Below are 22,235 nucleotides of genomic sequence, written 5' to 3'. Positions count from 1 at the left end.
AAAAATGATAGTTTTGAGGCAATAATGTCAAATTTGACAGTAATTTCGAAGAACCAAGTTAGAAAACACTACTTCACGAACATTGCATAGTTATTGTATACTGAAACTTTAAACAAATATTTGAAATTTGAATCCGTTTTTCCCTCAAAAATCACTCTTTCAGAAAATTGTAACATTGCCATGATTCTTTTCTCATTTATTTCCAATTCACGCTGAACACTGGGTATTTTAGGCAAATCACTTAATTACTGGAGAATATATAAAGTACTTGAAAAAGATAATCTACCTAATCCCTTTTTTCGTGTATGGATTAATCTCAAATTCCATATATTACCGGTATATTCGAAATATAGAAAATGACTATTTCTACCCGTTGGCTGAAACTGAAAGTACATTTGTGTAATGAGAAATGTCTGATTTTTTTTTTTCTATTTAGGAGATTTGAGTGTTGAATGATTCTTTTTAATTCTAGACGTACATTTATTGCTTTGTAACATTGTTTGTTTACCCACCTTTTATGTTTGAAAAGACTCGCCCTTATCCAATGAATGCCATAAATACATCGATATTATGCCTGCTGTTATAAAACATTGTGCCTAATTTATTTGATTCATGCGTGGAGATAGGAAAGTGGATAATTATCTTTGTGAGATTTTTAGGATGTAGGATGTTAAGTTCATTATTTTTATGACCTGATGGATGTTTTCCCTCCACAGAAAAATTCTTTCTATGCTCTACCATTTCGTATTTTTGATGTTCATTTTAAGTGGATTTGCGGGTTTTCCTGTGCGAGTTGATTCACATTTATAAAATCACCATATTGTTGCATGCAAGCTGCTGCTGTTAAAAAGTCTGACAGTTACGGTAATTTTAGCCTCGTGCTTTAACTTTCTTAAAGCTGTTTGCAATTACTAAAATTGTGATCATTCGAAAATAAAATGACTGCTGATTCATACATACATTTTAGATACATAAATAGATTTATAAACTACCAAATGATGACCAAAACTAAGACAACTAGTCAATGTTTTCAAGTGCAACTATGCTTAAAATGTATGTGTGTGTGTGTTAAAAAGTGTAGCAACTGGGTATATTTTAATTGATATTTCAACATAACATAACAGATGATACTTTGGAAAACATTCATTGGAAGTCCTGGTTATTACTATAGCCTTCATATTTTCTCACTTAATAAATATTGCTGTATTTAGAAAATGTTCTACTATCGTTCCTTGTCTATTATCATTTGCAATAATTTTTTTTTTAAATATTCAAAAAATTCGACTGTTCCAAGATAGTAAGGTTTGGACAAAAAATTTTATATGTGGTCATTTATAAAATGCATACATAAGCATATAATTTTTATCTGACTTTTGGTTTTCTTTATGCTTTAAAATTAGAAAGGAAAGATAGATATCTTGTCCACTTTCTACCATCAAGGCTTAAAATCAGTATCAAACATTGAATTGTAATGAAAATATTCAACTATCATTCTTGCAACTAAGTGTACCTTTATATTCTTAACAGATAATGTCACTGATCCAGCAGAAGAACAAGCAATTTTTGAACAATACTATTCTCATATTTATTATGTTTTCTATGAAAACTTTCTTCTGGCTGAGGCAAATGTGCGACAGAAAGGAGGTAGGGGATAGTTGATAGATAAAAATAAACATTTTAATATTCGAAGCATTTTGCTTAAATTTTTCTCAGTTATCTCTAATCCTAAACATTTTAGCGGCATAAATATAATAATCACAGTAATAAATTTTTATTCAAAATTTTGTCTCTACAGCTCACAGAGCACAAAGAGAAGAGCTCGATGGCATGCTGCAAATTTTTGAGGTTTGAGTTTTTTTTACTCATATTATATCCATTGTTGAAACATGAAAACCACCGGTTATTGTCATCACTGTAATAATATTTTTATATGACATGCGGTGACTTTGTTTATTATATTTAATCACCAATTGTGTTTATTTTTTTGCATGTCCACAATTGTTTTATTACTCAAACTTATAGTCAGTTAAAAAAATCAATGCAGCCCTTTGACAATAAGTACATATTTAGGATACATTTTACTAAAATTGAGATCTACTTTTAGTTGGGGGAAATTATAGTGATTATATCTTTTATATGCTTTGGGACTTTTTCTATTTTGGTTTCTGCTTATGGCCAACCATAGTACATCTTTTCAAAGTAGGTTAATAAATATACAGGTTAATAAATGAATAGGCAAAGATTGAAGCATGTGAATGTATGACTAAGATCTTTTCCTGTCGAGTTTTATGTATTCCTGTTGTTTATTGAATTGGTTTAATGGCTACATGTTTGAATTGCATACTATACAGCGTATCCATCTGCTGATAGAACAGATGAGTTTCAATTCGTGGAATTTTTTTTCTATAGGCTATATTAATAAATGCATCAGGGAACATTATGCGTTTTGAATAAACATTGTTCAGATATATTTAGTGTAATGCCCATGAACATGAAGATATGTGTGACTCTGTTTATATTAGTGTTGAAATTAACAAATATCTTTTTTTGGGTTGTCCACCACAATTCTTTTTAACTTTTAACTTTTCGCTGACTCAAAGGGGATTGAATTTTTTGATAAATCATATTAAGGGCTTTGCTAAAATGCTGAAATTTGTATATTTTCAATATTTGAACTGCTATAACTTTTTAATAAATACTTGGTAATATTGCTCCAATCTATGATTTGATATACGCCTTAAATGTTTTTTTAAATTTCAACATTTGCCCTTTGTTTTCAAACCCATTAAACGATTTTTTCTGCTTGGCTTGAATTCTGCATATTCCAATTCTACAAATATGATTGAACTGCTGCATTTTAATTTAAAACAAAACTATCTAAATAGTCTGAATTTTAATTAGTCCATAAAAGAGATTGAGGCTTCATAATTCATAAAGTTTACACTTATTTTAGTTTATATATTTTTTGATCTTGCTGAAAAACCATATTTTTTAGACTATTCTTGTACGTTTACCTGAGATGCTCCATGAAAGATGGCAATATAACAGTATTGGTAAGATGATTTATTATTCATAATATTAATAGTGCAAGATTTCAAGCCAAATTGTAAAATCCGACATCATTGCATATCAGTAACAGCTATCTTGTAACACAACTTAGCACCTCTTTTATTATTTTTATTTTTAGATCGAATTATCAAGACGCTCCTACATCCAGGAAATTCACTCAAGGTTTGTTTGATGTGAATTTTTTTCTTACCTAAGCTCTAAGAAAGCAGGCAATACTACCGTGATGCTATAGCAATGCTGTTGCTCCCACGCTTTTCAAATACAAATAGTTTAAAATTCCTTTATAGAATTCTTTTGTCTATTAACATTTGATATGGCTATTTGCAATTAGTTTCGTATTACAATGAGTTCATCTTGAGAAATAATTACCGTAGACTAGATAATTGAATATTGAAATCTCCAACAATTTGCATGACTCCGCAAATCTTGTGGGAGATGTTTAACTGTTAGGGAATGTTCGATCATTTGGTCCAAGATTCTGGTAACTGGTCCGGCGGTTTTCTGCTATGTGTCGTCTCATTTACTTCTGCTTAACCCCCATTGTGATGCCAACACTATAAACACAAGTAGCTGCGTCGCCGGGAGTCTAACCTTGTTTTTTTAGTTATTATTATTCATTTCTATTCATTAGTTTGTTTATTTTTTGAAGAGAATTAACTCAATGCAAGGTCGCGTTTACTCACTCAGTATGAGGAAACTCTTCGCTGAGCAAGATTACACGCTACAGCGAATTCACACCATCATTAATATTTAATATATTTTTAGATGCGACGAGATGGAGTGAAATTCTTCTTATTGTGGTTTCGTGCTTTGAATGTGAATGCTAAAGAATCAACAATATTATTGTATGCATCTATTGTACCGGGATTTCCCTCCCCACCAGCAAAAAATGAACTATACAGTGGATGTTACATTGAATCACTAATAAATCCTGTTCCTGACAACAGTCAAAGTAAGTTTTTTAATGAACTAGAATCTAATTTACTTTAGATTTGCAGTAGACGAACATGGTCAAAAAATAACTTCTCCAAAAACAATATTTTTTATTTTGGGATACTGAATATATCATTCAATAAGGATTCATCAAACAACATACATAAATTGACGCATATCCATGGATACTTCTGAGATGTCTGAGAAAAAATGAATCAAATATTCAAATGTATTTGAAAATGGTTATATTCGATATAGTAAATTCTTGGTTTTTTATTTCTTGAAAATTTGATACATTCATTTTTTCCAAGCTGGCGTATGTCCTGCAGAAATTACTTGCTTGCTTCCTCCTCCTGCTGGCGAAAAGAATCCTCATGACCTGACGAAGTTCTTCTTGGATATAATGTTGGAATATATGGTTGTAGAGGTAAGATGAATATTTTACAATAAAGTCAATATTACTTGTGTGGAAGATTAGTATGCTGCCAATGTTGGCTTCTTGGGTTGGAGACCTCTTACCCAAGTCTATCACCCTAACCCAGAATGTATCAAATAGGGGCTGAACCATAAAGATTCTGGGTATTGTAAAAAATATAGTCACTACAGCCTATCAGTGTCTGCTAATCCAGATATGGAAGTAAAAAATTGGACGTAAAATTAATTTTGATAGTAAAATGATCATTTCTGTATTTTTTGAATTTAATAGTTTTCAACTTGTATTGCATAGTAATCATATATTCTGATTAGATACTTCTCGTTTAAAGCCTCAGAGAGTTAGTGTGAAGGTATATGATTAATACCTAAATTTCCTCATCCTGTTGTATAAACAATTTTATTTTTTCAGGCTTGTAAGTTACAATGGAAAGATCGACCAAAAATGGAAACAGTCTGTTTTTCTTTTCTCTGGAATATGTTCAAGAAATACTATCTTCCTCATATTTTTGATGATTTTCATTTCGACACTTCTGTTTATCAGCCTAATTTATGTAAGTTTTAAGGAATCTTAGATAGAATGCCTTCTTCTTACTACTGTAAGTGGTGAAAAATAATAATTTATTTTTCATTAGATTTCTTATTTATCATTTCTGAGATACTTCTTTGCAGATCATTATCAGGAAACAGTATTTTACAAGCGCTGTTCATTGTAAATAATTCTTCTGCCTTTGCACAACCGATCCCTTTTGTGTGGGTTCGTATGTTTGAAGCCCAAGCCGAAGCACCTGGAATGATTGATTTACTAGTTAGCCATTTCCCTGCCTGGCCTAAACCGATGATGGGATACATGTTGTATTTGCCTTTATTTTTTAGATCTTTTATCGACTTTTTCTGTCTTTTGGTATAAATATTATAAATGCTGCGTTTTATGAGCTTGTGTATCAGTTCTTCTTATTTTAAAAACTTTATTTGTTTTGATATACAGACTGTTCATAAGTCTCCTTACAATTACAATTCAAGAATTTATCACAGAGTTATTAAACGATAAATGAATTCAAACTTTTTCCTCAGTCAAATTGTCTAATCCAGTTTACATAAATGTAAATGTTCTACCTGAAATGCAATTAAAAAAAAAATTGAATATGACTATGAATACAGAATAAAGCATCTAAATGTCATCCAATCACAAAATTTCAATTATATTGATTATACTGATTATACAAGGCATTTTATCACATATTACTAATTTTACCTGTTTTTTTTACAGCATTGCCTGAGCCGAGAGGACCTGTGAACTACATTTTAAATGTAACAGACACTGGCTCAATTGATCCGTGTATTGAAGTTGGTCCTGGTTGTCCCATGCTGCCTGCTCGCGTTTCCACAATTAAATGGGTGATAGCGTTCACAAGTGATGCCCTGCACAATGAAAATAAGAACAGGGGTGCAAGGTATGTAATGGACATTGAGTTAAGTAATACTTAGGTGCAATTGTAATATCTACTCTCATTTGGACAATTTACAGTACTCACCTTGTATAACCTAGGATTTTTCCTATAAACTAACCTAAAAGTTGAAACCAAAAATTTGTTGAATTTCGAATATAAAATATTATGGGAACAAATGGATACCGATAACACACAAACACCAAAGGTATAAATTCAACTCAAATATCTTCGATATGAATATGACTAATTTTGAGTGGAATGGAATCCGTAGAATTACTTATTCTTTAGTTACTAGAGGGAGATAATTTTATCACTAACTATAATTTGTTTGCAAGCCAAATTTATCAAATTCAAATGATTTGTGTTTTTTGCACTCTGTTGATTGTAATTCCTAATTCATTTCTAAATTTACAAATAATATAATATCATATTATAGTAATACTGAATCATATTTCATACGATCATATTGATTAATTAACAAAACTAACTGGTCTTTGGACAGCCTGCAAGTCTTCTGTGATGCATGTTCTACTATAGAAGGCAATACTATGTGTTTGAGGCTTTGAGTGCTTTTCAAGTTCTGGTTTATAATAGTTTGTTAGTGTTGTTCCAAGGAACATGTAATGGTACAGAAATTTTCATTCGAGTAAGAGTATTCCTAATTAATCTAGGAACATATTGTAACTGGTAATTTTAAATCTTATCTTGGAAAACCTGGCTCAAATCACGAATTCCGTATTATGCAGCACACTATTTCTTACTAAAAAACATGGTTGTCCATAATTTCTCAATAAATTTTTTATCTAGATTACCGTATTCTAGAATTTCAAATTTAATCCAATGACATTCTCAGTGCTCCTGGTCGTAGATGATATTTAAATTAATTTCGGGTAGACATCGGTGTCATTTTAAATGGTTTTCCAATTATTTAAATTCAGTTATGGCTTGGTAGTATTTCTTAATTATTCTGTCAATGCATGATTGAGTGAATACGTAACTAGTATTAAATGTGAAACATCATTAAAGTTGGAATATATGTTCAGCGAATCTTCACATTTTTTGATTATTACGACTTTTGGACATTGGTGGTAAAGCTGGTCACTAACCAAAAGTTGTCTTTTTTGAAGAAATGTGTATCATTCTGTTTCTGTATCATAAATTCTATGTGACCTGAATCACATAGAAATCAAGAAAAATGTAAGGCTTCAAAACAATAATTGAGCATTATATTGCGAAACAATTCGAGTTTGACTTGAAAAATTCATATTTAGATCAATTGAGGACCAGCAGTATAATCGAAAATACTTACAATTGAATCCCGAAGACTGTATAAAATACAAACCCCAATCAAATATTGTTTATCTTCTTATCTTTCTTATATCTTATATTTCCCAAATTCAAACTCATTGAATTTACACCGACTTTTATGTTAAACATGATTAAATTCCGAAAACATTCAATATTCGACGTTTTTGAATGGCTTCGTTGAAAAAATATGCTACTTTTCGCTGATGGGGTAAACAGTTAATGATAATATGAATCATTGCTATTCAAAAGTATCATAGGAAAATAACAGTCATTGTTAATGGGTACAATTTTTGTCTTCAGCAATTTTCTTCCTGTTTTTCGGAGCATACATCGTGTACTGGCCTTAGCTTGTTGCTGTTATTCGTTTCGGATAATCAGTACAATGCCAGACAGGTGACTTGAAAAATTTGCGAAAGTGATTCCTCATTTTTTTAACAATACCAAATTCAATTTTTTTGTAGCATGTAATAGAACGCTGAGTTCCAAATTTGAAAAGCATTTTTCAAATTGTAGTATTTGTAGTGTAGCATATTTGCATGCATTCTGAAGGTTATAAAAGTGCACATTATGCTCCGAAAAACACTGTCATGTAAATATTGTTTGTTTGATAATTTTATATTGCATGTAATGTTTTTAATCTTTTGCTTTCTGCTTTTGTGTTCTTGTTTAATTGCAAAACGCAGGTCGGATGTCGTATTGGACGGCCTGTCCAGACTGCTGAAATCACATATGATGCAACAACGGCTTATAGTCGGTTCTGTAATTGGGTGATTATCATTGCTTTTGATTTTTTTTTTTGCAGCTTTAAAATGCAAATTTAAATTTTGAAATTTTGCAATAATCCTTTTTATACTCAAATATTGAGACGACAGGCAAAGATGAATTTGAATTTCAAAAATATCAACTTTGAACATTTTTTTTTTCTCATTTATTCAACTAATTTGGTCTTCAGTGTGCAATGGTTGAACTTGCGAATTATTTTAATATTGACAGATATTTATTGTATTAGTTTATTGAATTTTGTTTGTGATATGCATGATTGTGTGTTAATTAGTTACAGTAGTTATTTAAAAAGTAGTGATTAAATAATTAATCTTATGTCATAATTTAGGCACTTTATCATGGAGGCATTTTACATAAATCACTATCATAAATAATTGTGAATGTCCGAAAATTGTTCTAAGACTAAATTTGAAATATAATTTATCTGGAAAAAGTCCTATTAAAATTTATATTTGAATGATAATTAATGATATTTGGTCAATTTTCATTATTTGTGGAAATTTTTATGAAATAATACTTGGATATATTACAAAATCAATGAAATTACAGAAGAAATTTAAAAATCGGGCATAATAATTGAGTCACAACAAAACATAACACATAACCTCATACAACATCATAATTGTACAAACATAATTAACACTTCAACCATCACAATTTTCATTATTTTCTTCCATTAGTGGTCACTTTCTAGTTTCAATGTATATCTCGTATTAAAAATTTATTAAGCCACTTTTCATCAATTCAATTTCACTTACTGTCTAACCTAACAAACACAGACTTCCAGACAGACAAGCCATTGGTGAAGCAGATTCAAAAATGGCAGGAGGGAATTCATCTGGTGGTAGCCATGAGCAAGAAGCATCTCATTCTAACACAAGTACTTTGACTGAAAAGGTAGCAAGGACACTATAAGTTATTGATTAAAATTTATTCAAATCTAACTAATACACTTATGCCTGATTTAGTAATTATTTTACCATCTGAATTTATTGTAGGTGACATGTACTGGCTAACAAATTAGCAACTATTTAACTAGTTTTTCTATGTGATTTCTGAATATGATTTGTTACTTTCCCCATTGTAACTGAAATATATCATTGTATATTATATACCGGTATATATAATTCTATGTAAATAAATATTAGTTCAATTTGAGCAATATATAGCCAGGGATGTCGGATAGGCGATTGACAATAGTAAAATACACCAAGAAACTATCAGGAATGCCCCAATCTTAAGTTATCGGATTTTTTCATTATTGAAATGTTTCTCCAGGCTCCCAGTTTATCGAGTCTTTCCAGTCTTGATGACAAATTAAAATCAACTGGTTCAGCAACAGATGAAGAAGAACTTGTCAGAAATATTTTATATTCAACAAGAGAAAATGTCAACATTGTTCATGAAGTTTTTCGACAGGTATTTTATTTTTCCGTAAAAAGCATAATTACTGTATTGCCTACGGCAGGGCTTCCCAAACTTTATACAATTTTACAGCCTATCTATCTGCATTGAATTATAACAGAAACTCTATTACTCTGTGAATCGAATTTCTTAAACCTGAAATTATTTTCAAAATTCAGGCTCTGATGCTACCTTTGACTGAAGCTCCAACAATGAGAAGAGTTGTTAAAGTTTATCAGGAATGGATACAGGTCAGAAACCCGCTACTTATATTCATATAGTTTGCCATACTGAAATTGCGGAATAAATGATACAAGTGGGACTAGTAATACAAAAATGGTTCGAGTGGGACAAGTGGTTCAAGTATGGGACACGTTAAACAAGGGATACAAGTTGTTCATGACATTTTTGGGACATCCCTGAAATTCTGCTTTAGTTCATTTTTCCATGAAGTCTTGAAACTTTTAACATCTCTATTAACTGGCAAATATGTGGTTAAAATTTGAAAAAAAAAAAAAAAACTAATAAATAAGTCAATGCTATTGATGGCAAATCATGACCCTTGCTTGCTGGCCCTTTTTGTTTGAAATAATTCCCAGAAATACAGAATTTACAAAAAGAATTTTTTTTTTCAAATTTGCATCAGCTCGTATATGTAACTACTGAACATATTTTTTTGGGGGCGATTAATGTCCTGGTATGTATCTTGTGAGACACAACTGCTTTTATATCTATCATGCAATCTTTATTTCAGTCTTCTGTCTATTCTATATGATTTTTTGTTCATCTTACAACAATAATAATTCTATTTCTTTCCACAGGATGGTATAACTCCAATTTTCATGGAAGAGCCGGATCTGAGTGCCATGAATGACCCAACACCAGTAGATAATACAGTGGTGGTAAATTGTTATTCTTAATATTGAAAGCATGCTACAATTTTTTGATACAATTGATAGTTGGTTGTCTTCAAGCAGACCTGTTCTTATAGTATGCTCTGTGCTCTGCCAAACATCAATATTCTAAGTGAAATTGTAAAGCTCATATGGGCCCATAGCAAAAGCAGTTCATTTTGTGTATCTGAAGAATTTTTATATAAGTTAGGTAGTTGAATTTGATTGACATATATCAGGCTTTATGATGCTATTATTCTTTCTTGTTTTTTGTTTCCATTTATGAAATGATGCAAATATGCAATATATTAGTATATTAGTCTTAGCTCTTGAAATTCATTTCAATGTTGTGATCATGAGAGATATTTCAGTGTTTTATTTTAAAAACTTCGGCTCTTCCACGATTTGTACCTGTTCTACCAATTGGTGGGATTGTATTTCTTTGTACAATTACAATTATTCTAAATATACTTCTATCAAACGACCACTTGTATTCTTAAGAATGAATCCGACGATGAAGAAGAACTTTCAAATCCACAACGGAAAACATCATCAACTTCGACAAGTAGTTTGAGAAATGTTTCATACATGAGAGGACAACTAAATCCATTGTTGGATCAAGCATTGTCAACATATGTAAGTTAGCATTTGCAATAGACTTAGTACAACTTGGAATTGTATCCAATCTTCATTACCTGTTCTATATCAGATGCCGCCAGATTTATACTGTATAGTGCATAGCTATTATTTCAATTAATTCATAGAATGGAAAGATTGATGGTAATAATACTATCCAATATTAAAAATGTGGATTACAAAAACCAGTAAGCTTGAATCAGTTTTGCTCCTGTTTGTTTTTTCTAAAGACCAAAAAACAAGGATAATGAATAGAAATAAGCAATGAAGTTTCATGTATTTTCATTGCATTGTATCACTATAGCTATTTCATTTACTTTTTAAATTTACTTTCGTCTATTGGTATTTACTGACACTGACGCACAATTCTATATTATAATGATTTATAGTCTCATTTAGCTCATGGCACTTTGGTGGTCGTCTGTAACTTCATTAAGAGATCAATCTCCCATATTTCTTAATGAGTGCGCGTGACATTACATTGAGCAAATTTCTTTATACAAAAATTGTTCCCTTCCAGGTACAAGCTGGATGTCAAACGACATATCAACTGTTTGTTACTAATTCAGCCCATGTTTTTCTTGTTGAACCACCTGATGATGCTCATAAACTCATTCAAGCTCAGGTACCTACACACCACCTATTTTTATTATGGCAATATCAGTAATTTTATATTATATTTGCTTAGAAGCAAATTACAAAAGAGCGCTTCTTCATAAGCTGACACAGTGAATGTAGTTGATTTTTTGAGGTGTATATTGTATACTTTATATTATGTTTGCTCAAATCAAGTTCACATATACTCACTCATGATATTTTGACACAATGAGTAGTATGTGTACTTGATTTGTTGTTAGGTGTTCTACACATCTACTCTGAACAAAGTTTTAGTCAAGCACATTCGATATGTAGAAACTACTATTTCAAATGGAAAACTTTTTCCTTGTCATTAGATTAGGTGAAACATCCATAGAGTTACAGTTAAGCTCATGCCACAACTCAAGCATAATGATAAATTCATTTGTTGGCATTTGACCAAAACAAATACATATGGATGTGAATGGGTGGGCAGGGCTTTCATGTGAAGGCCATTATGAAAAAAATTGATGTCGATTGAATTTTAACAATGTTACTTATCACTTCCAAAGCAGGGATTTCCAAAAACAGAATAATTTACTATTCTGAATACTCTCTAAAACAGTGGTTTTCAAACGGTGGGGTGCGTCCCATAAGGGGGCCATAGACGTTTTTTGAGGGGGCGTGAAGCTAATCAAAAATAAAAATATTTGTTTACGATTTGATCTTGCTAGCCCTTATATTTACGTTTCAAAACTTTTTATTTCTTCATTTACTTTCCATCCACGTATTTTCAACATGTTTTTTGAACAAAACATAATTTTGCCTCACTATCTGTTATTTGTAGCGTATTGTCAGCTAGTTATTTTTGAGGTGAGGCACAAGACTTGACAAATTCTAAAAAGGGGGGGCGCGGCTTAAAAAGTTTGAAAACAACTGCTCTAAAATATTACTTCAGAATGTAGAATATCTAATAAATTTCATATTGGGTTATGGTGATTTTTTAAGTAAACCTATTCTAAATTCTTTCAAAAATCTCCAAATTATTCTTTTCCATTTCATACAGATTGACACTTCTTTATTTACGAAACTACTTTGTATTTTATTAAGGTTGACGTATGCAAACGAGTTCTCAATTTATATCGTCACATGGTAATGCATGTTAATATGAACAGCACAACATGGACACAATTGCTTCAAGTTTTGCTTCATATTACTCGTATTATGCTTCAAGATGCGGAAACTCCGAAATCTATCAGAGTAACTACAGTAGCTGGGAGATTGGCTGGTCCTGTTTTTCAGGTTGGTTATTATGTGGAGTGGCTAAAAGTGAATTTGAGTTTAACATCGCTCACATCGGAATTGTATTTTGCATATGATATATAGATTCTAAATTGATTCATTTTATGGAAAAGTGTAGGATATGCCAATTAAAAGATGATTTCCATGTAAATCCAATAAAAAAACTATTGTTTTGATTACTTAAAGTCTATTTTTCACAGACACTCATTGTATCATGGATCAAAGCAAACTTATTTGTCCATGTGTCTCGTGAATTATGGGATGAATTGGTTGATGTTTTATCAAGTCTTATGCATTGGAAAGATCTTATTGTGGAATGGGCCGTAAGTGCTTAATATTTTACATATGTAACCTTTTATTTTTCGCTTTCACTTATGGTTCACCATATGTGACTGTGACTGACAGGTACGTACATCTGGGACATACCCACATCCTACATGGATTGACTACTCAATTAAAGTCTGTTGGATGCCTTTCAAATAATTTATCATATCGATTTACCTCTTCTCTAGGATAAATACGATAAAAAGGTTATGCCACATGCTTTGGGACTTATGCTGAAGACCTTTGAAATTGTTGAAACCATTCTGAACATTAATATACTGTCTAAATTTACAAATATTACTTCTTTTCTCTTGGAACAAATACAGAGCGATTCACCAGGATTTCTAAAACTACAGTGATGTCTGCTCAAAATATTCAAATCTTTGTTGAGTTTGTTGTTCTGTCTTTATACATGTATGCTCCCACTGACAATAAGCTTTAATGTTGTGTTTCTAAATTTTTTGGACTTATGTCAACATTTTTCTTCAGAAAAATATGGACACAATGACCAGAGTATTGGCAAGACATGTGTATGGATTAGAATTAAGTGATTTACCTTTGGATAGATTGACTGAACAGAAGCAAATGAGAAACAGAAAAGCTGCTTTGTAAGGAATTATAATTTTAAGTCAGGGAAATTTTACACGCAACCAGAGCATTTCTGAAAAATTACGCCAACTCAATATTTTTACTCCCGCTCTCGACTCGGAGACAACCAAATTTCGACCACTAACTACTTTGGGATATACAAACGATGCTCAGTCCACCTGATTCTTATTTAGTTTTTGTCAAAAATTATAAGCTCGTAGATATGACTGTGACTCCCAAATCCTGGAGTTAATTCCAATGATTTCGGATTTTTATAAAAATATGCATACAAAAACAAATAACTGGCTAACTAATCCCATACCCTTCATGGACTGGTAACCGGGTCAAAGGCCGCGGTCCGCCCTATGATTAGGCCTTTTTATCGGCCTTTCTCTTCCCCAGGTAAAATATTGAAATCCTATGTCAAACCAAGACTGTGAATTTGTTTTAGACAACTTTGCCTGTTCTGTTAATAAATTTAAATCTAGCCTTATTGGTAGAAAATTTGCATTCAGGCGAGAAAGACTTGCTAAACCTGCGGAGAAATCATTCAGTAAAGGTTGGAGTCGCGAATCCGTTCCTCCTAATTCTGGTAGATCTGCAAGAATGAGAAGTCAAACAGCAATAGGAGATATTACAGAAAGTCATGTAACAGACAGTCGGACAACACCTGCTCTAATGGTGAATGGAACTAAATCAGATGAAATTGAAAATAATTTTTCTGTAGACAGAAGGGGAAGATCTGTGACAGGTAATCAAAATTTGTCATTTTGTGTTTTAAAACTTAAAAGTTGGATATAGAGAGAAAATTTTTTAGATACAATTTGAAAAAATGATACAGTGTGTTAAAAAAGTAACGCAAAATTTAATCTTTAAAAGAGCTTTCAAAATGAAGAAGGACACTTCGAACATTTTCTTTAGTCTTCATTGTCTTCATGATTTTGTTCAATTGATTTATAAAATAAATAGAACCCTAAAAGATTACATTTTTCTAACATTTTGAAGATTTGATTTTGCGTTACTTTTTAACATTCTGTAGTAAAAGTTATATCTTTTTAACTCAAAGTTCTATTTATAGCGACATAAAAATGACATATTTTTGACAATTATTATATATTCATATATTTTTATATATATGAATATACCTTTACTTACTAACAGGATCATGCTTTTTACACCAATCTTCAATTTACAGCAATTTTGATTTCTAATCTAAAAAAGGCTTTTAAATTTTGAACATGTACCTCTTACTTAGTAGTTTCTGATTTCTTTAAATTGACAATTGTTAATTTCCATCATAACAGTCCTGGGTTTGGAAGCAGCACCTGAAACAGACCGTACTCTTCAAAATGTACCTGGATTGGGTGGAGCTCCAGAACATACCGGTGGTCATCTACCATTGAAAAGAGGAATGTCTGATAGTAGTAATTTATCTTCATCACCGCCTGGAACTCTTACAATTGGAGGTGAATATTTAGCCTGTTTTTTTTTTCCTCAGAAGTAACAGCTTCAGAAAATGGTTATTGTGTTCCCAATGTCCCACAAAAAGCCTTGGATTCTGAGGCTTCATTGTTCATGTAGTCAAGCATTCAGCTTTTTTTAGGTTAGAGCTTCTGAATTCTAGGATTTCACAGAAAGAGCTTTTGTAAAAAGTTAGAAATGGATGGATAAAAATTGAAATCTGACATAGTAATCTATCTATTGTGACTTTGTGCTTCAAAATTCACACTGCAACTCATTATGTACATCATGGTTGCAAGGTACCACTACATCTTCATACATCCCTTTTTTAATTGATAATTGGCATTTTTGAGGTTCTCAACTGTTGACCAATTTTTATAGCATGTTCAACATTGGAAGTTTCAAAGCCATTAAAGTGTTAATGCTATATGTGTTTTACTGCTTATTGGTAATTCGGGAGTGCTTTTCTCTTAATTATGAAGTTTAATTACCAATGTAACGACAACTTTTGATATATAACCATGGACCAATGAAATATGCATCTACTTGTTCACTGATATGCATACCCCAATCTGGGATATATACAACATTTAAAAATTGAAATTCGTATTTCCGAATGTAGCCTATTCAAATTTGTAAATTATATTATTCGGCTGTGATTGTGAACATTGCAGTTTTTCTTATTCTCAGTGAAATAATTTTCAATATTTGATTGTCTGGGTTATTACAATACTTATATTTATTCTTATCAGGCAAACTTGATAGTAATCTACAACGAAGCAGCAGTACTTCTGATATATCAAGAGATAAGATTGAAGATAACTACAGAGGTTGAATTTATTTTATTTTCTATAATTTCTCTTTGTTCATTAGTTTTCAATTTGAGCACACAATCATTTCTCTTCTTCCAGAACATATTCACATTGAATACAATCAACCTGGTAGACAGAGATGTAATTCTGGACCTGGATACAGAGAAGACATGAGAGGTGATTATGAATTTCAACCAATAGCAGAGCAACGCTGTGGCTTAGCGGCTAAGTCGTTAGACTTAACTGTGTTGGCAATGCATATTGCACATCTCAGGTTCAAATCCTATGCTCCCACCTTTGGTGTAATAAATAGGTAAAGGCATTTGCTCATGGTCCCCAGAAAATGGACCCCTAGGGGGCTCTCGGGCCTAGTTCGAGAAACACTGGTTATGTATAAAATGTAAGCATGTTGAGGGATGATGAGAAGTCAAAAAATTGCAAGATTCATGAATAAAATTTCGATTGTCAAAATCTTTTCATTTCTAAATAAATTTTACTTTTGTAAATTCATGATGAATATCTACTGTAAAATTTATTTATTTTTCATTTCATCATAGTACATGGTCTTCGAACACAATCAAGTGATAATGATGGAGTGACGAGTTTATGCAGTGTTGAAGATGCATTTAATGATATGTTCGATGAACTAGCACAACAGAGACTTAGTACTGTGAACCCCAAACCAGTGGTTGCAGAGGTATTTGTCTAATTGTAAATAGATGAAAATTTTTGTATCGTATTTTTTTATTTGAAGTTTAACTCAAAGTTTATGTCTTGTCTGGGAATATTTTTTTTTTGAATTCTAATGAATAAATTTTAATAATGTTGGGCATTGAGGGTAGCTATCATGTAAAATTATTTGACTTCAACCACCTACCTAATTATCTGGTTAAGTACCTTATATTTTCGAACGACGAAAATGTAACCAAGATATTTAGACCGTTTGCTATATTTAAATTGATTTTTGCCGTCGACTATTGGAAACCAAGGAGTATTTTTTTGGTTTTATGGATGAGGTTCGAAACCATGTGAACGGTTTTTTCTATAAGACCTCCAATACAAAGTCTGAGAGTGGACAATAAATGTAATTTATCTAGGTCTGGAATGCACCGACTGACGTGATAAGCATTAAAAGTCAAGATTCAGGATCTATCGATCCAAATTGGAATCCATGGGCAGAATCGGATGCTCAACCCACCACACATGATGATTCTGCAGAAGGACAAGATCAATTGTATCACGAAACAGAAGCTAAAAGAAGCGATGAATATGCTGATGCTAGAGAAGAGGATTATACTTCAGAATGGGGAAATTGTTTAGAAGACTCAAATTATGGTAAGTTATGAATATGTTCATGCTCCCAAGTATTTGAATATATACTTATATATTCAACCTGTGTGTTAGCTATTTACAAGGGAAATGCGTGTGTGTTATTTGGTTGTTGAATTCATTTTTTTTTTCATAAATATTCGTTTAAAGATTGCAGGGATACACTTTCATGCGTATTTTTATTTTATTTTTTTCGTTATTCAAAAATCTCCTGATCATCGCAGTATCAAAATAAACGATGATTATAAAGTTTCTGAACTCATTTTGATTTTATAAAAGATAATGGTAAAAGAATTATTCATATAATGCTGTTTAAAATGTTGTTCAACTTCAATGATAACGATTGTTGTTGGTATTCACTGTTAAATAGCGAATCAGCTCCTAAATATAATTTTCATTCAGTTATGAATAATAATATAAGATTCTTTCTTCATATATATATATATATGATGTTTAAAAAGATATAAACAGCATGTGGTGATATCATATCTATTAGATGGTGATAATATGGTAAATAATATCTTTGCAATTTGCATTCGCTGTCATTTTCTTTATTATGAAAATGATGATGTATGTTTAATTTATGGTGAGCTTGCTTTGCAATGAAAATATTCATTGATGTCAATGAATAGTTGATTTATAAGTTATATAAATCATAATTTGATTGTCATTGTAAATTTCATATTTGAGCCATGTTAGTTAAGGCCCTGTCATGTATTTGTTTAAAACATAAAAAATAAATGCAATATTTTGGTTATTTGATTATAGGATTTATAAAATAAAGACTGAAAATATAGAAAATATCAAAATAAAGTCATGTAACTGTACTGATGTCCATATTCCAATAGTCTTGAATTCTGATTTGTAATTATAATTTAATTAGGTTTATTTCGAATTACATGCATGGATGATATAAGTCAGACTAAAGTTTGACATAAATTATGATATTGTTGTGAAAAACGACGAATTTTACATGAAGTAGTTAAAATTCTGATTGTCAGAATTATAAAATATCCTTGTTTTCCAAATTGGCAACAATTTGTCTGTTTGGATAATACTGATATGATTTGTGGAACCTGGTTCTACATTCAGATAAAGAAAATGAAGATCATTCGTCTGCAGAATCTGATTCTGAATCAACGAGCAACGACTATGATTTCAGCTCCACCACTGGTACTCTAACTCTCTCTGGGTCATGCTCGATGACCCATAACATTGAAATTCCTCGTAGTGATACTAATGAACAATTGAATGCGTTTTCCTCACTGCCTACCACTACCCGTCCTACCACTCTCCTATTTGACAAATCTACTCCTAGTGCCTCCTCTATTATACTCACCGAACCAACACCCCCCAAAATTATATGGGAAAACCTATCTCAGTCAATCCCTAAGAAATCTCACTCTAGTCCTTGCACTCCTGCACCTTATACCCAACCTATAGTCCTTATTGATAAACCACCTTTAAATACGTCATTGAGACGTGCCAAATCATACCTCTCTTACCCAGCTAATCGACGACGACCCGTTCGTAGCATTTCCTTGCCACGACAAAATCTTCCAAGGAACCTATCCAGTCCCAGTTTAGCACTCGCTCCCTCACATCGCACTTTTCCTCTCACAAAATTGTCGAGTAGTAGAAGAGTGGTGGAGCCCGTCAGTTCTTCTAATGAATCTTTCAGCTGTCCAATTAAGATCACTCACAGCATGCAATGCTTTCCCTGCTTTAGCGTAGATGGTGAGTCTGTCAATAATTTCTTTCCTTCTCATAAAACTTTGAAACTTTGTCTCTTGTTTGGGATATTGATCCCAATTCCCAACTCCGAAATGTACAAAGCAATTTGAATTTTTGGATGTATTTGAAATTGATTATATTCGATATAGTCATGATGTTACTGGCATTTAAAATAGTTTCATTCGAAAGTTTATCATCTTTAGCTTATTGTCAGACAAAACAGACAAATTTTATTTCAATTTATTTACATTTCCATATATTAAAATTTTCAGAATGTGGAAAGTTTTATTCGAAAGTTTATCATCTTTAGCTTATTTTCAGGCAAAACAGACAAATTTAATTTCAATTTATTTACATTTCCATATATTAAAATATTCAGAATGTTGAAATAAAAAATTTTAAACATCACAATCCAACTACGGTAGTTAAATTTCCCTCAATTTGTGACCTTGTATTCAAAACACACACATGCTCGAAACACATGAAATATCTACACACACGAACACATAGACACACTCACGAAATATCTAATTTTAAACTGTATTAGTCATTACATATGAACTAACTACCCTTATATCAATGAATTCACGCTTGTCAATGTCTGTAACCTATTTAAAACCAATTTTTTCCCAATTTATTTTTTGAAATGAAGTTATTGCACAAAACTATTTTCTAGTTTTTTTCACCAAAAATTCGACTAAGAGCCAATCTTCATTTGAAATTTGAGGACAAAGTTTCACAGTTTTATATCTTGATAATATAATTTTCTTAAACTAATTTGTATTTTCAATTGCAATCATATGCACTTTGACGCTCTAGAAGTGTGTGTACCAAGATGGAAGTAACTAATTTTGTTTGCCTACTTTACATCAAATTGTGTGAAGGGACTGAAACCTATTCACTTGGCTAACATAGACAGTCCTGGAACTAAAATATACCAATAGAAATAAATTAAGAAAAATCGAAATAAAATTATGGCGTAACCTTAGCCTGGTACACACACTACGGGAGTACCCTTACTTCTTACTACTTCAGTAAAGTGAAATTATGTGAAACAATATTACAGATTTTAATTAAAATGCCTTTTTCGTTGTTTTTTATTGGATGATAATATCTAATTGGATGACAAATTTTATGATGTTCATTTGGAAGAATTTAGTTGGCACTGTATTAATAATGTCATTATTCCTTTTTGCATGCATACTTGTTTTATGCTTTGGCTTGTTTCTTTATACAAATGCATTCGGCATGATTTGATATGTTGCAGGCAATGCACTGTGGTTATTTCATGAAGGAGTAAATAATTGTAGCGTAAGTGGAAATGTGGAATCACCTATTAAAGTTCATTATATTTGAATGAAAATGTGAAACATATTGGCACACCGACATTGGTTTTCATTATGCGTTTAAATGAATATAACTTTAGTTTTAGTCAATGAAATCTTATTCTTATCCTAGTGTGTTCAATTATCACAGCCGAGTGCGTAATTATTGTATTATCCAATGTCCTCTTTCCCTATAGTATAAAAATAATATCTGGTAATACTAAGTTATTTCAATGACAATGGTATTAATTAAGAAGTGTCCATCAGTCAAAGCTTGTACAAGGCCCATTTGGGAGCAAAAGTTGCAAATAGATGTCTTGTAAAAAGTTTTTTTCTGTAAAATTAGCTTCATTGTCTTTCTGGTGCGATTTACATTTTTGGGTATCTGATAAAATTGCTCACTTGCTAATCATTCAACTTGCATGATTTCAATACTACTTCTCGTCGTTTAATAGTAATTTAACCTTGCTTGCCTTTTTCTGTGTGTTGTGTGTGAATTTACCAATCAACTTACTGACTGATATATACAGGAATAGTACCGCAGCATCTTGCTGAATTGACAGTAAATCAGAACAAGGAAAAGGATACAATTGTGAACGAACTTGCTAGCATGCTTTCAAAAGAACAAAGTAATTAACAGAGTAACAATTATCTTTACTTCTATTAAGGATGTCCAAAAGATTCGCTGTAATGCATAAATGATATCAGGATTGCGAAATCAGGATTTCTCTGAAATTTTAACACCTTTCTTTATTGCATTCATAAACATTACATTTTGGGCATCCTTAAACTGAAATTGCACAGAACTTTCATACTTAAGAATTTAACAATTTGAAATTTGTCGCTCATGTTTTCTTTTATGGCATGCAATTAATTATGAAGGTGAAATTTTACTCTCAGTAATTTGTACACATGTAAGTCCATTAACAAGAAATAATTTTTTTTTTTTCATCATTTATTAAATATTGCTGGAAGTCTTTTTAAATAGAAGAAAACATAGGTTTATTCGTTTTTGTTTTGCCACATCTTTTTTGTAACATTACTAAATATCCTATTTTAAAATATCTCACCCTTTTTGGTATCTTTCCACAATGTCATCGATATACAAAAGTTCTTTATATTCAAAATGTAAGACCTTGATGCTTTCAATATATGTTGAAGTTCCCATCTCCTGAGAAACTAGATTCTAAGACTTGCATTCTGTTTGTATCATTTTCTTTTTGGTTAAAATTTTCAAATGTATGAATGTTTGATACCTTCCATGATTTTTTATTTCTCATTTCATCCTTAGAACCGATTTCTATTCATTTTGTTTCTGATTTAGGAAAATAAGAATCAAGCTGTGTTGTTTATCAACGAATGAATAGCAATTTGGTTTCTTATCATCTATGTTCATTGACAACACATAATCATCTTCTGATAACAATTCAAAATAATTAAAGTTTGATTAAAAATAATTTTTAGACACATCCAGTGAAACTGCAAGCCCAGGTGTCCCGAGTCCTCCATATCAATTATATAAACATGTAGCAAGAGACAGGTATGTCAATGATTCTTCATCAGTTCATTATTCTCGTATCCCGACATCTTATGATTGTCATCAATGTTATTGTTGATTTTATTGTTTTTCAGGGATGGCCAAAATTGTATAATTTACTATCCTGAATACATTCTGAATAATATTATCCATATATTGAATATATTATAAAATTGGGTCATGTTACCTTAGGCAGAAGACTCGTTCAAACTCACATTGGTAGAAATTACAATTGAACATGCGCATTCATTTTTTCTGACCATCATACACCAAATGTTTAAGATAACAACTTTCTGAATGAAACTATTCTCAAATTAACTATATCAAATATAATCAAT

The 22,235-nt window shown here is 31.4% G+C and overlaps 1 protein-coding gene across 7 annotated transcripts in view; it reads left to right on the top strand.

Moving 5' to 3' along the window:
- Positions 1–22,235, top strand: part of LOC120326290 (ral GTPase-activating protein subunit alpha-1-like) — a 58,111-nt gene that overhangs the window by 2,372 nt on the left and 33,504 nt on the right. The window contains exons 4-30 of one of the 7 annotated variants that reach the window (XM_078111804.1): positions 1,528–1,644; positions 1,796–1,845; positions 2,996–3,053; positions 3,188–3,231; positions 3,835–4,021; positions 4,314–4,429; positions 4,847–4,988; positions 5,705–5,888; positions 7,877–7,960; positions 8,756–8,873; positions 9,255–9,395; positions 9,560–9,631; positions 10,202–10,282; positions 10,775–10,909; positions 11,430–11,534; positions 12,596–12,787; positions 12,988–13,110; positions 13,601–13,719; positions 14,215–14,450; positions 15,004–15,165; positions 15,913–15,990; positions 16,072–16,149; positions 16,530–16,669; positions 17,070–17,307; positions 18,394–18,474; positions 20,891–20,989; positions 21,825–21,900. In XM_078111804.1, coding sequence (XP_077967930.1) covers positions 1,528–1,644; positions 1,796–1,845; positions 2,996–3,053; positions 3,188–3,231; positions 3,835–4,021; positions 4,314–4,429; positions 4,847–4,988; positions 5,705–5,888; positions 7,877–7,960; positions 8,756–8,873; positions 9,255–9,395; positions 9,560–9,631; positions 10,202–10,282; positions 10,775–10,909; positions 11,430–11,534; positions 12,596–12,787; positions 12,988–13,110; positions 13,601–13,719; positions 14,215–14,450; positions 15,004–15,165; positions 15,913–15,990; positions 16,072–16,149; positions 16,530–16,669; positions 17,070–17,307; positions 18,394–18,474; positions 20,891–20,989; positions 21,825–21,900 — 3,256 coding nt within the window. Of the gene's footprint in view, positions 1–1,527; positions 1,645–1,795; positions 1,846–2,995; positions 3,054–3,187; positions 3,232–3,834; positions 4,022–4,313; positions 4,430–4,846; positions 4,989–5,704; positions 5,889–7,876; positions 7,961–8,755; positions 8,874–9,254; positions 9,396–9,559; positions 9,632–10,201; positions 10,283–10,774; positions 10,910–11,429; positions 11,535–12,595; positions 12,788–12,987; positions 13,111–13,600; positions 13,720–14,214; positions 14,451–15,003; positions 15,166–15,912; positions 15,991–16,071; positions 16,150–16,529; positions 16,670–17,069; positions 17,308–18,393; positions 19,039–20,890; positions 20,990–21,824; positions 21,901–22,235 lie in introns of all 7 variants that reach the window. The other 6 variants (XM_078111801.1, XM_078111802.1, XM_078111805.1 and 3 more) reach the window with 6 other exon arrangements.

This window comes from Styela clava, chromosome 4, assembly GCF_964204865.1.
Source record: "Styela clava chromosome 4, kaStyClav1.hap1.2, whole genome shotgun sequence".
NCBI lineage: Eukaryota > Metazoa > Chordata > Ascidiacea > Stolidobranchia > Styelidae > Styela > Styela clava.
The sequence above is the reverse complement of the archived record's forward strand: the minus strand, read 5'-3'. Positions and strand labels throughout refer to the sequence as shown.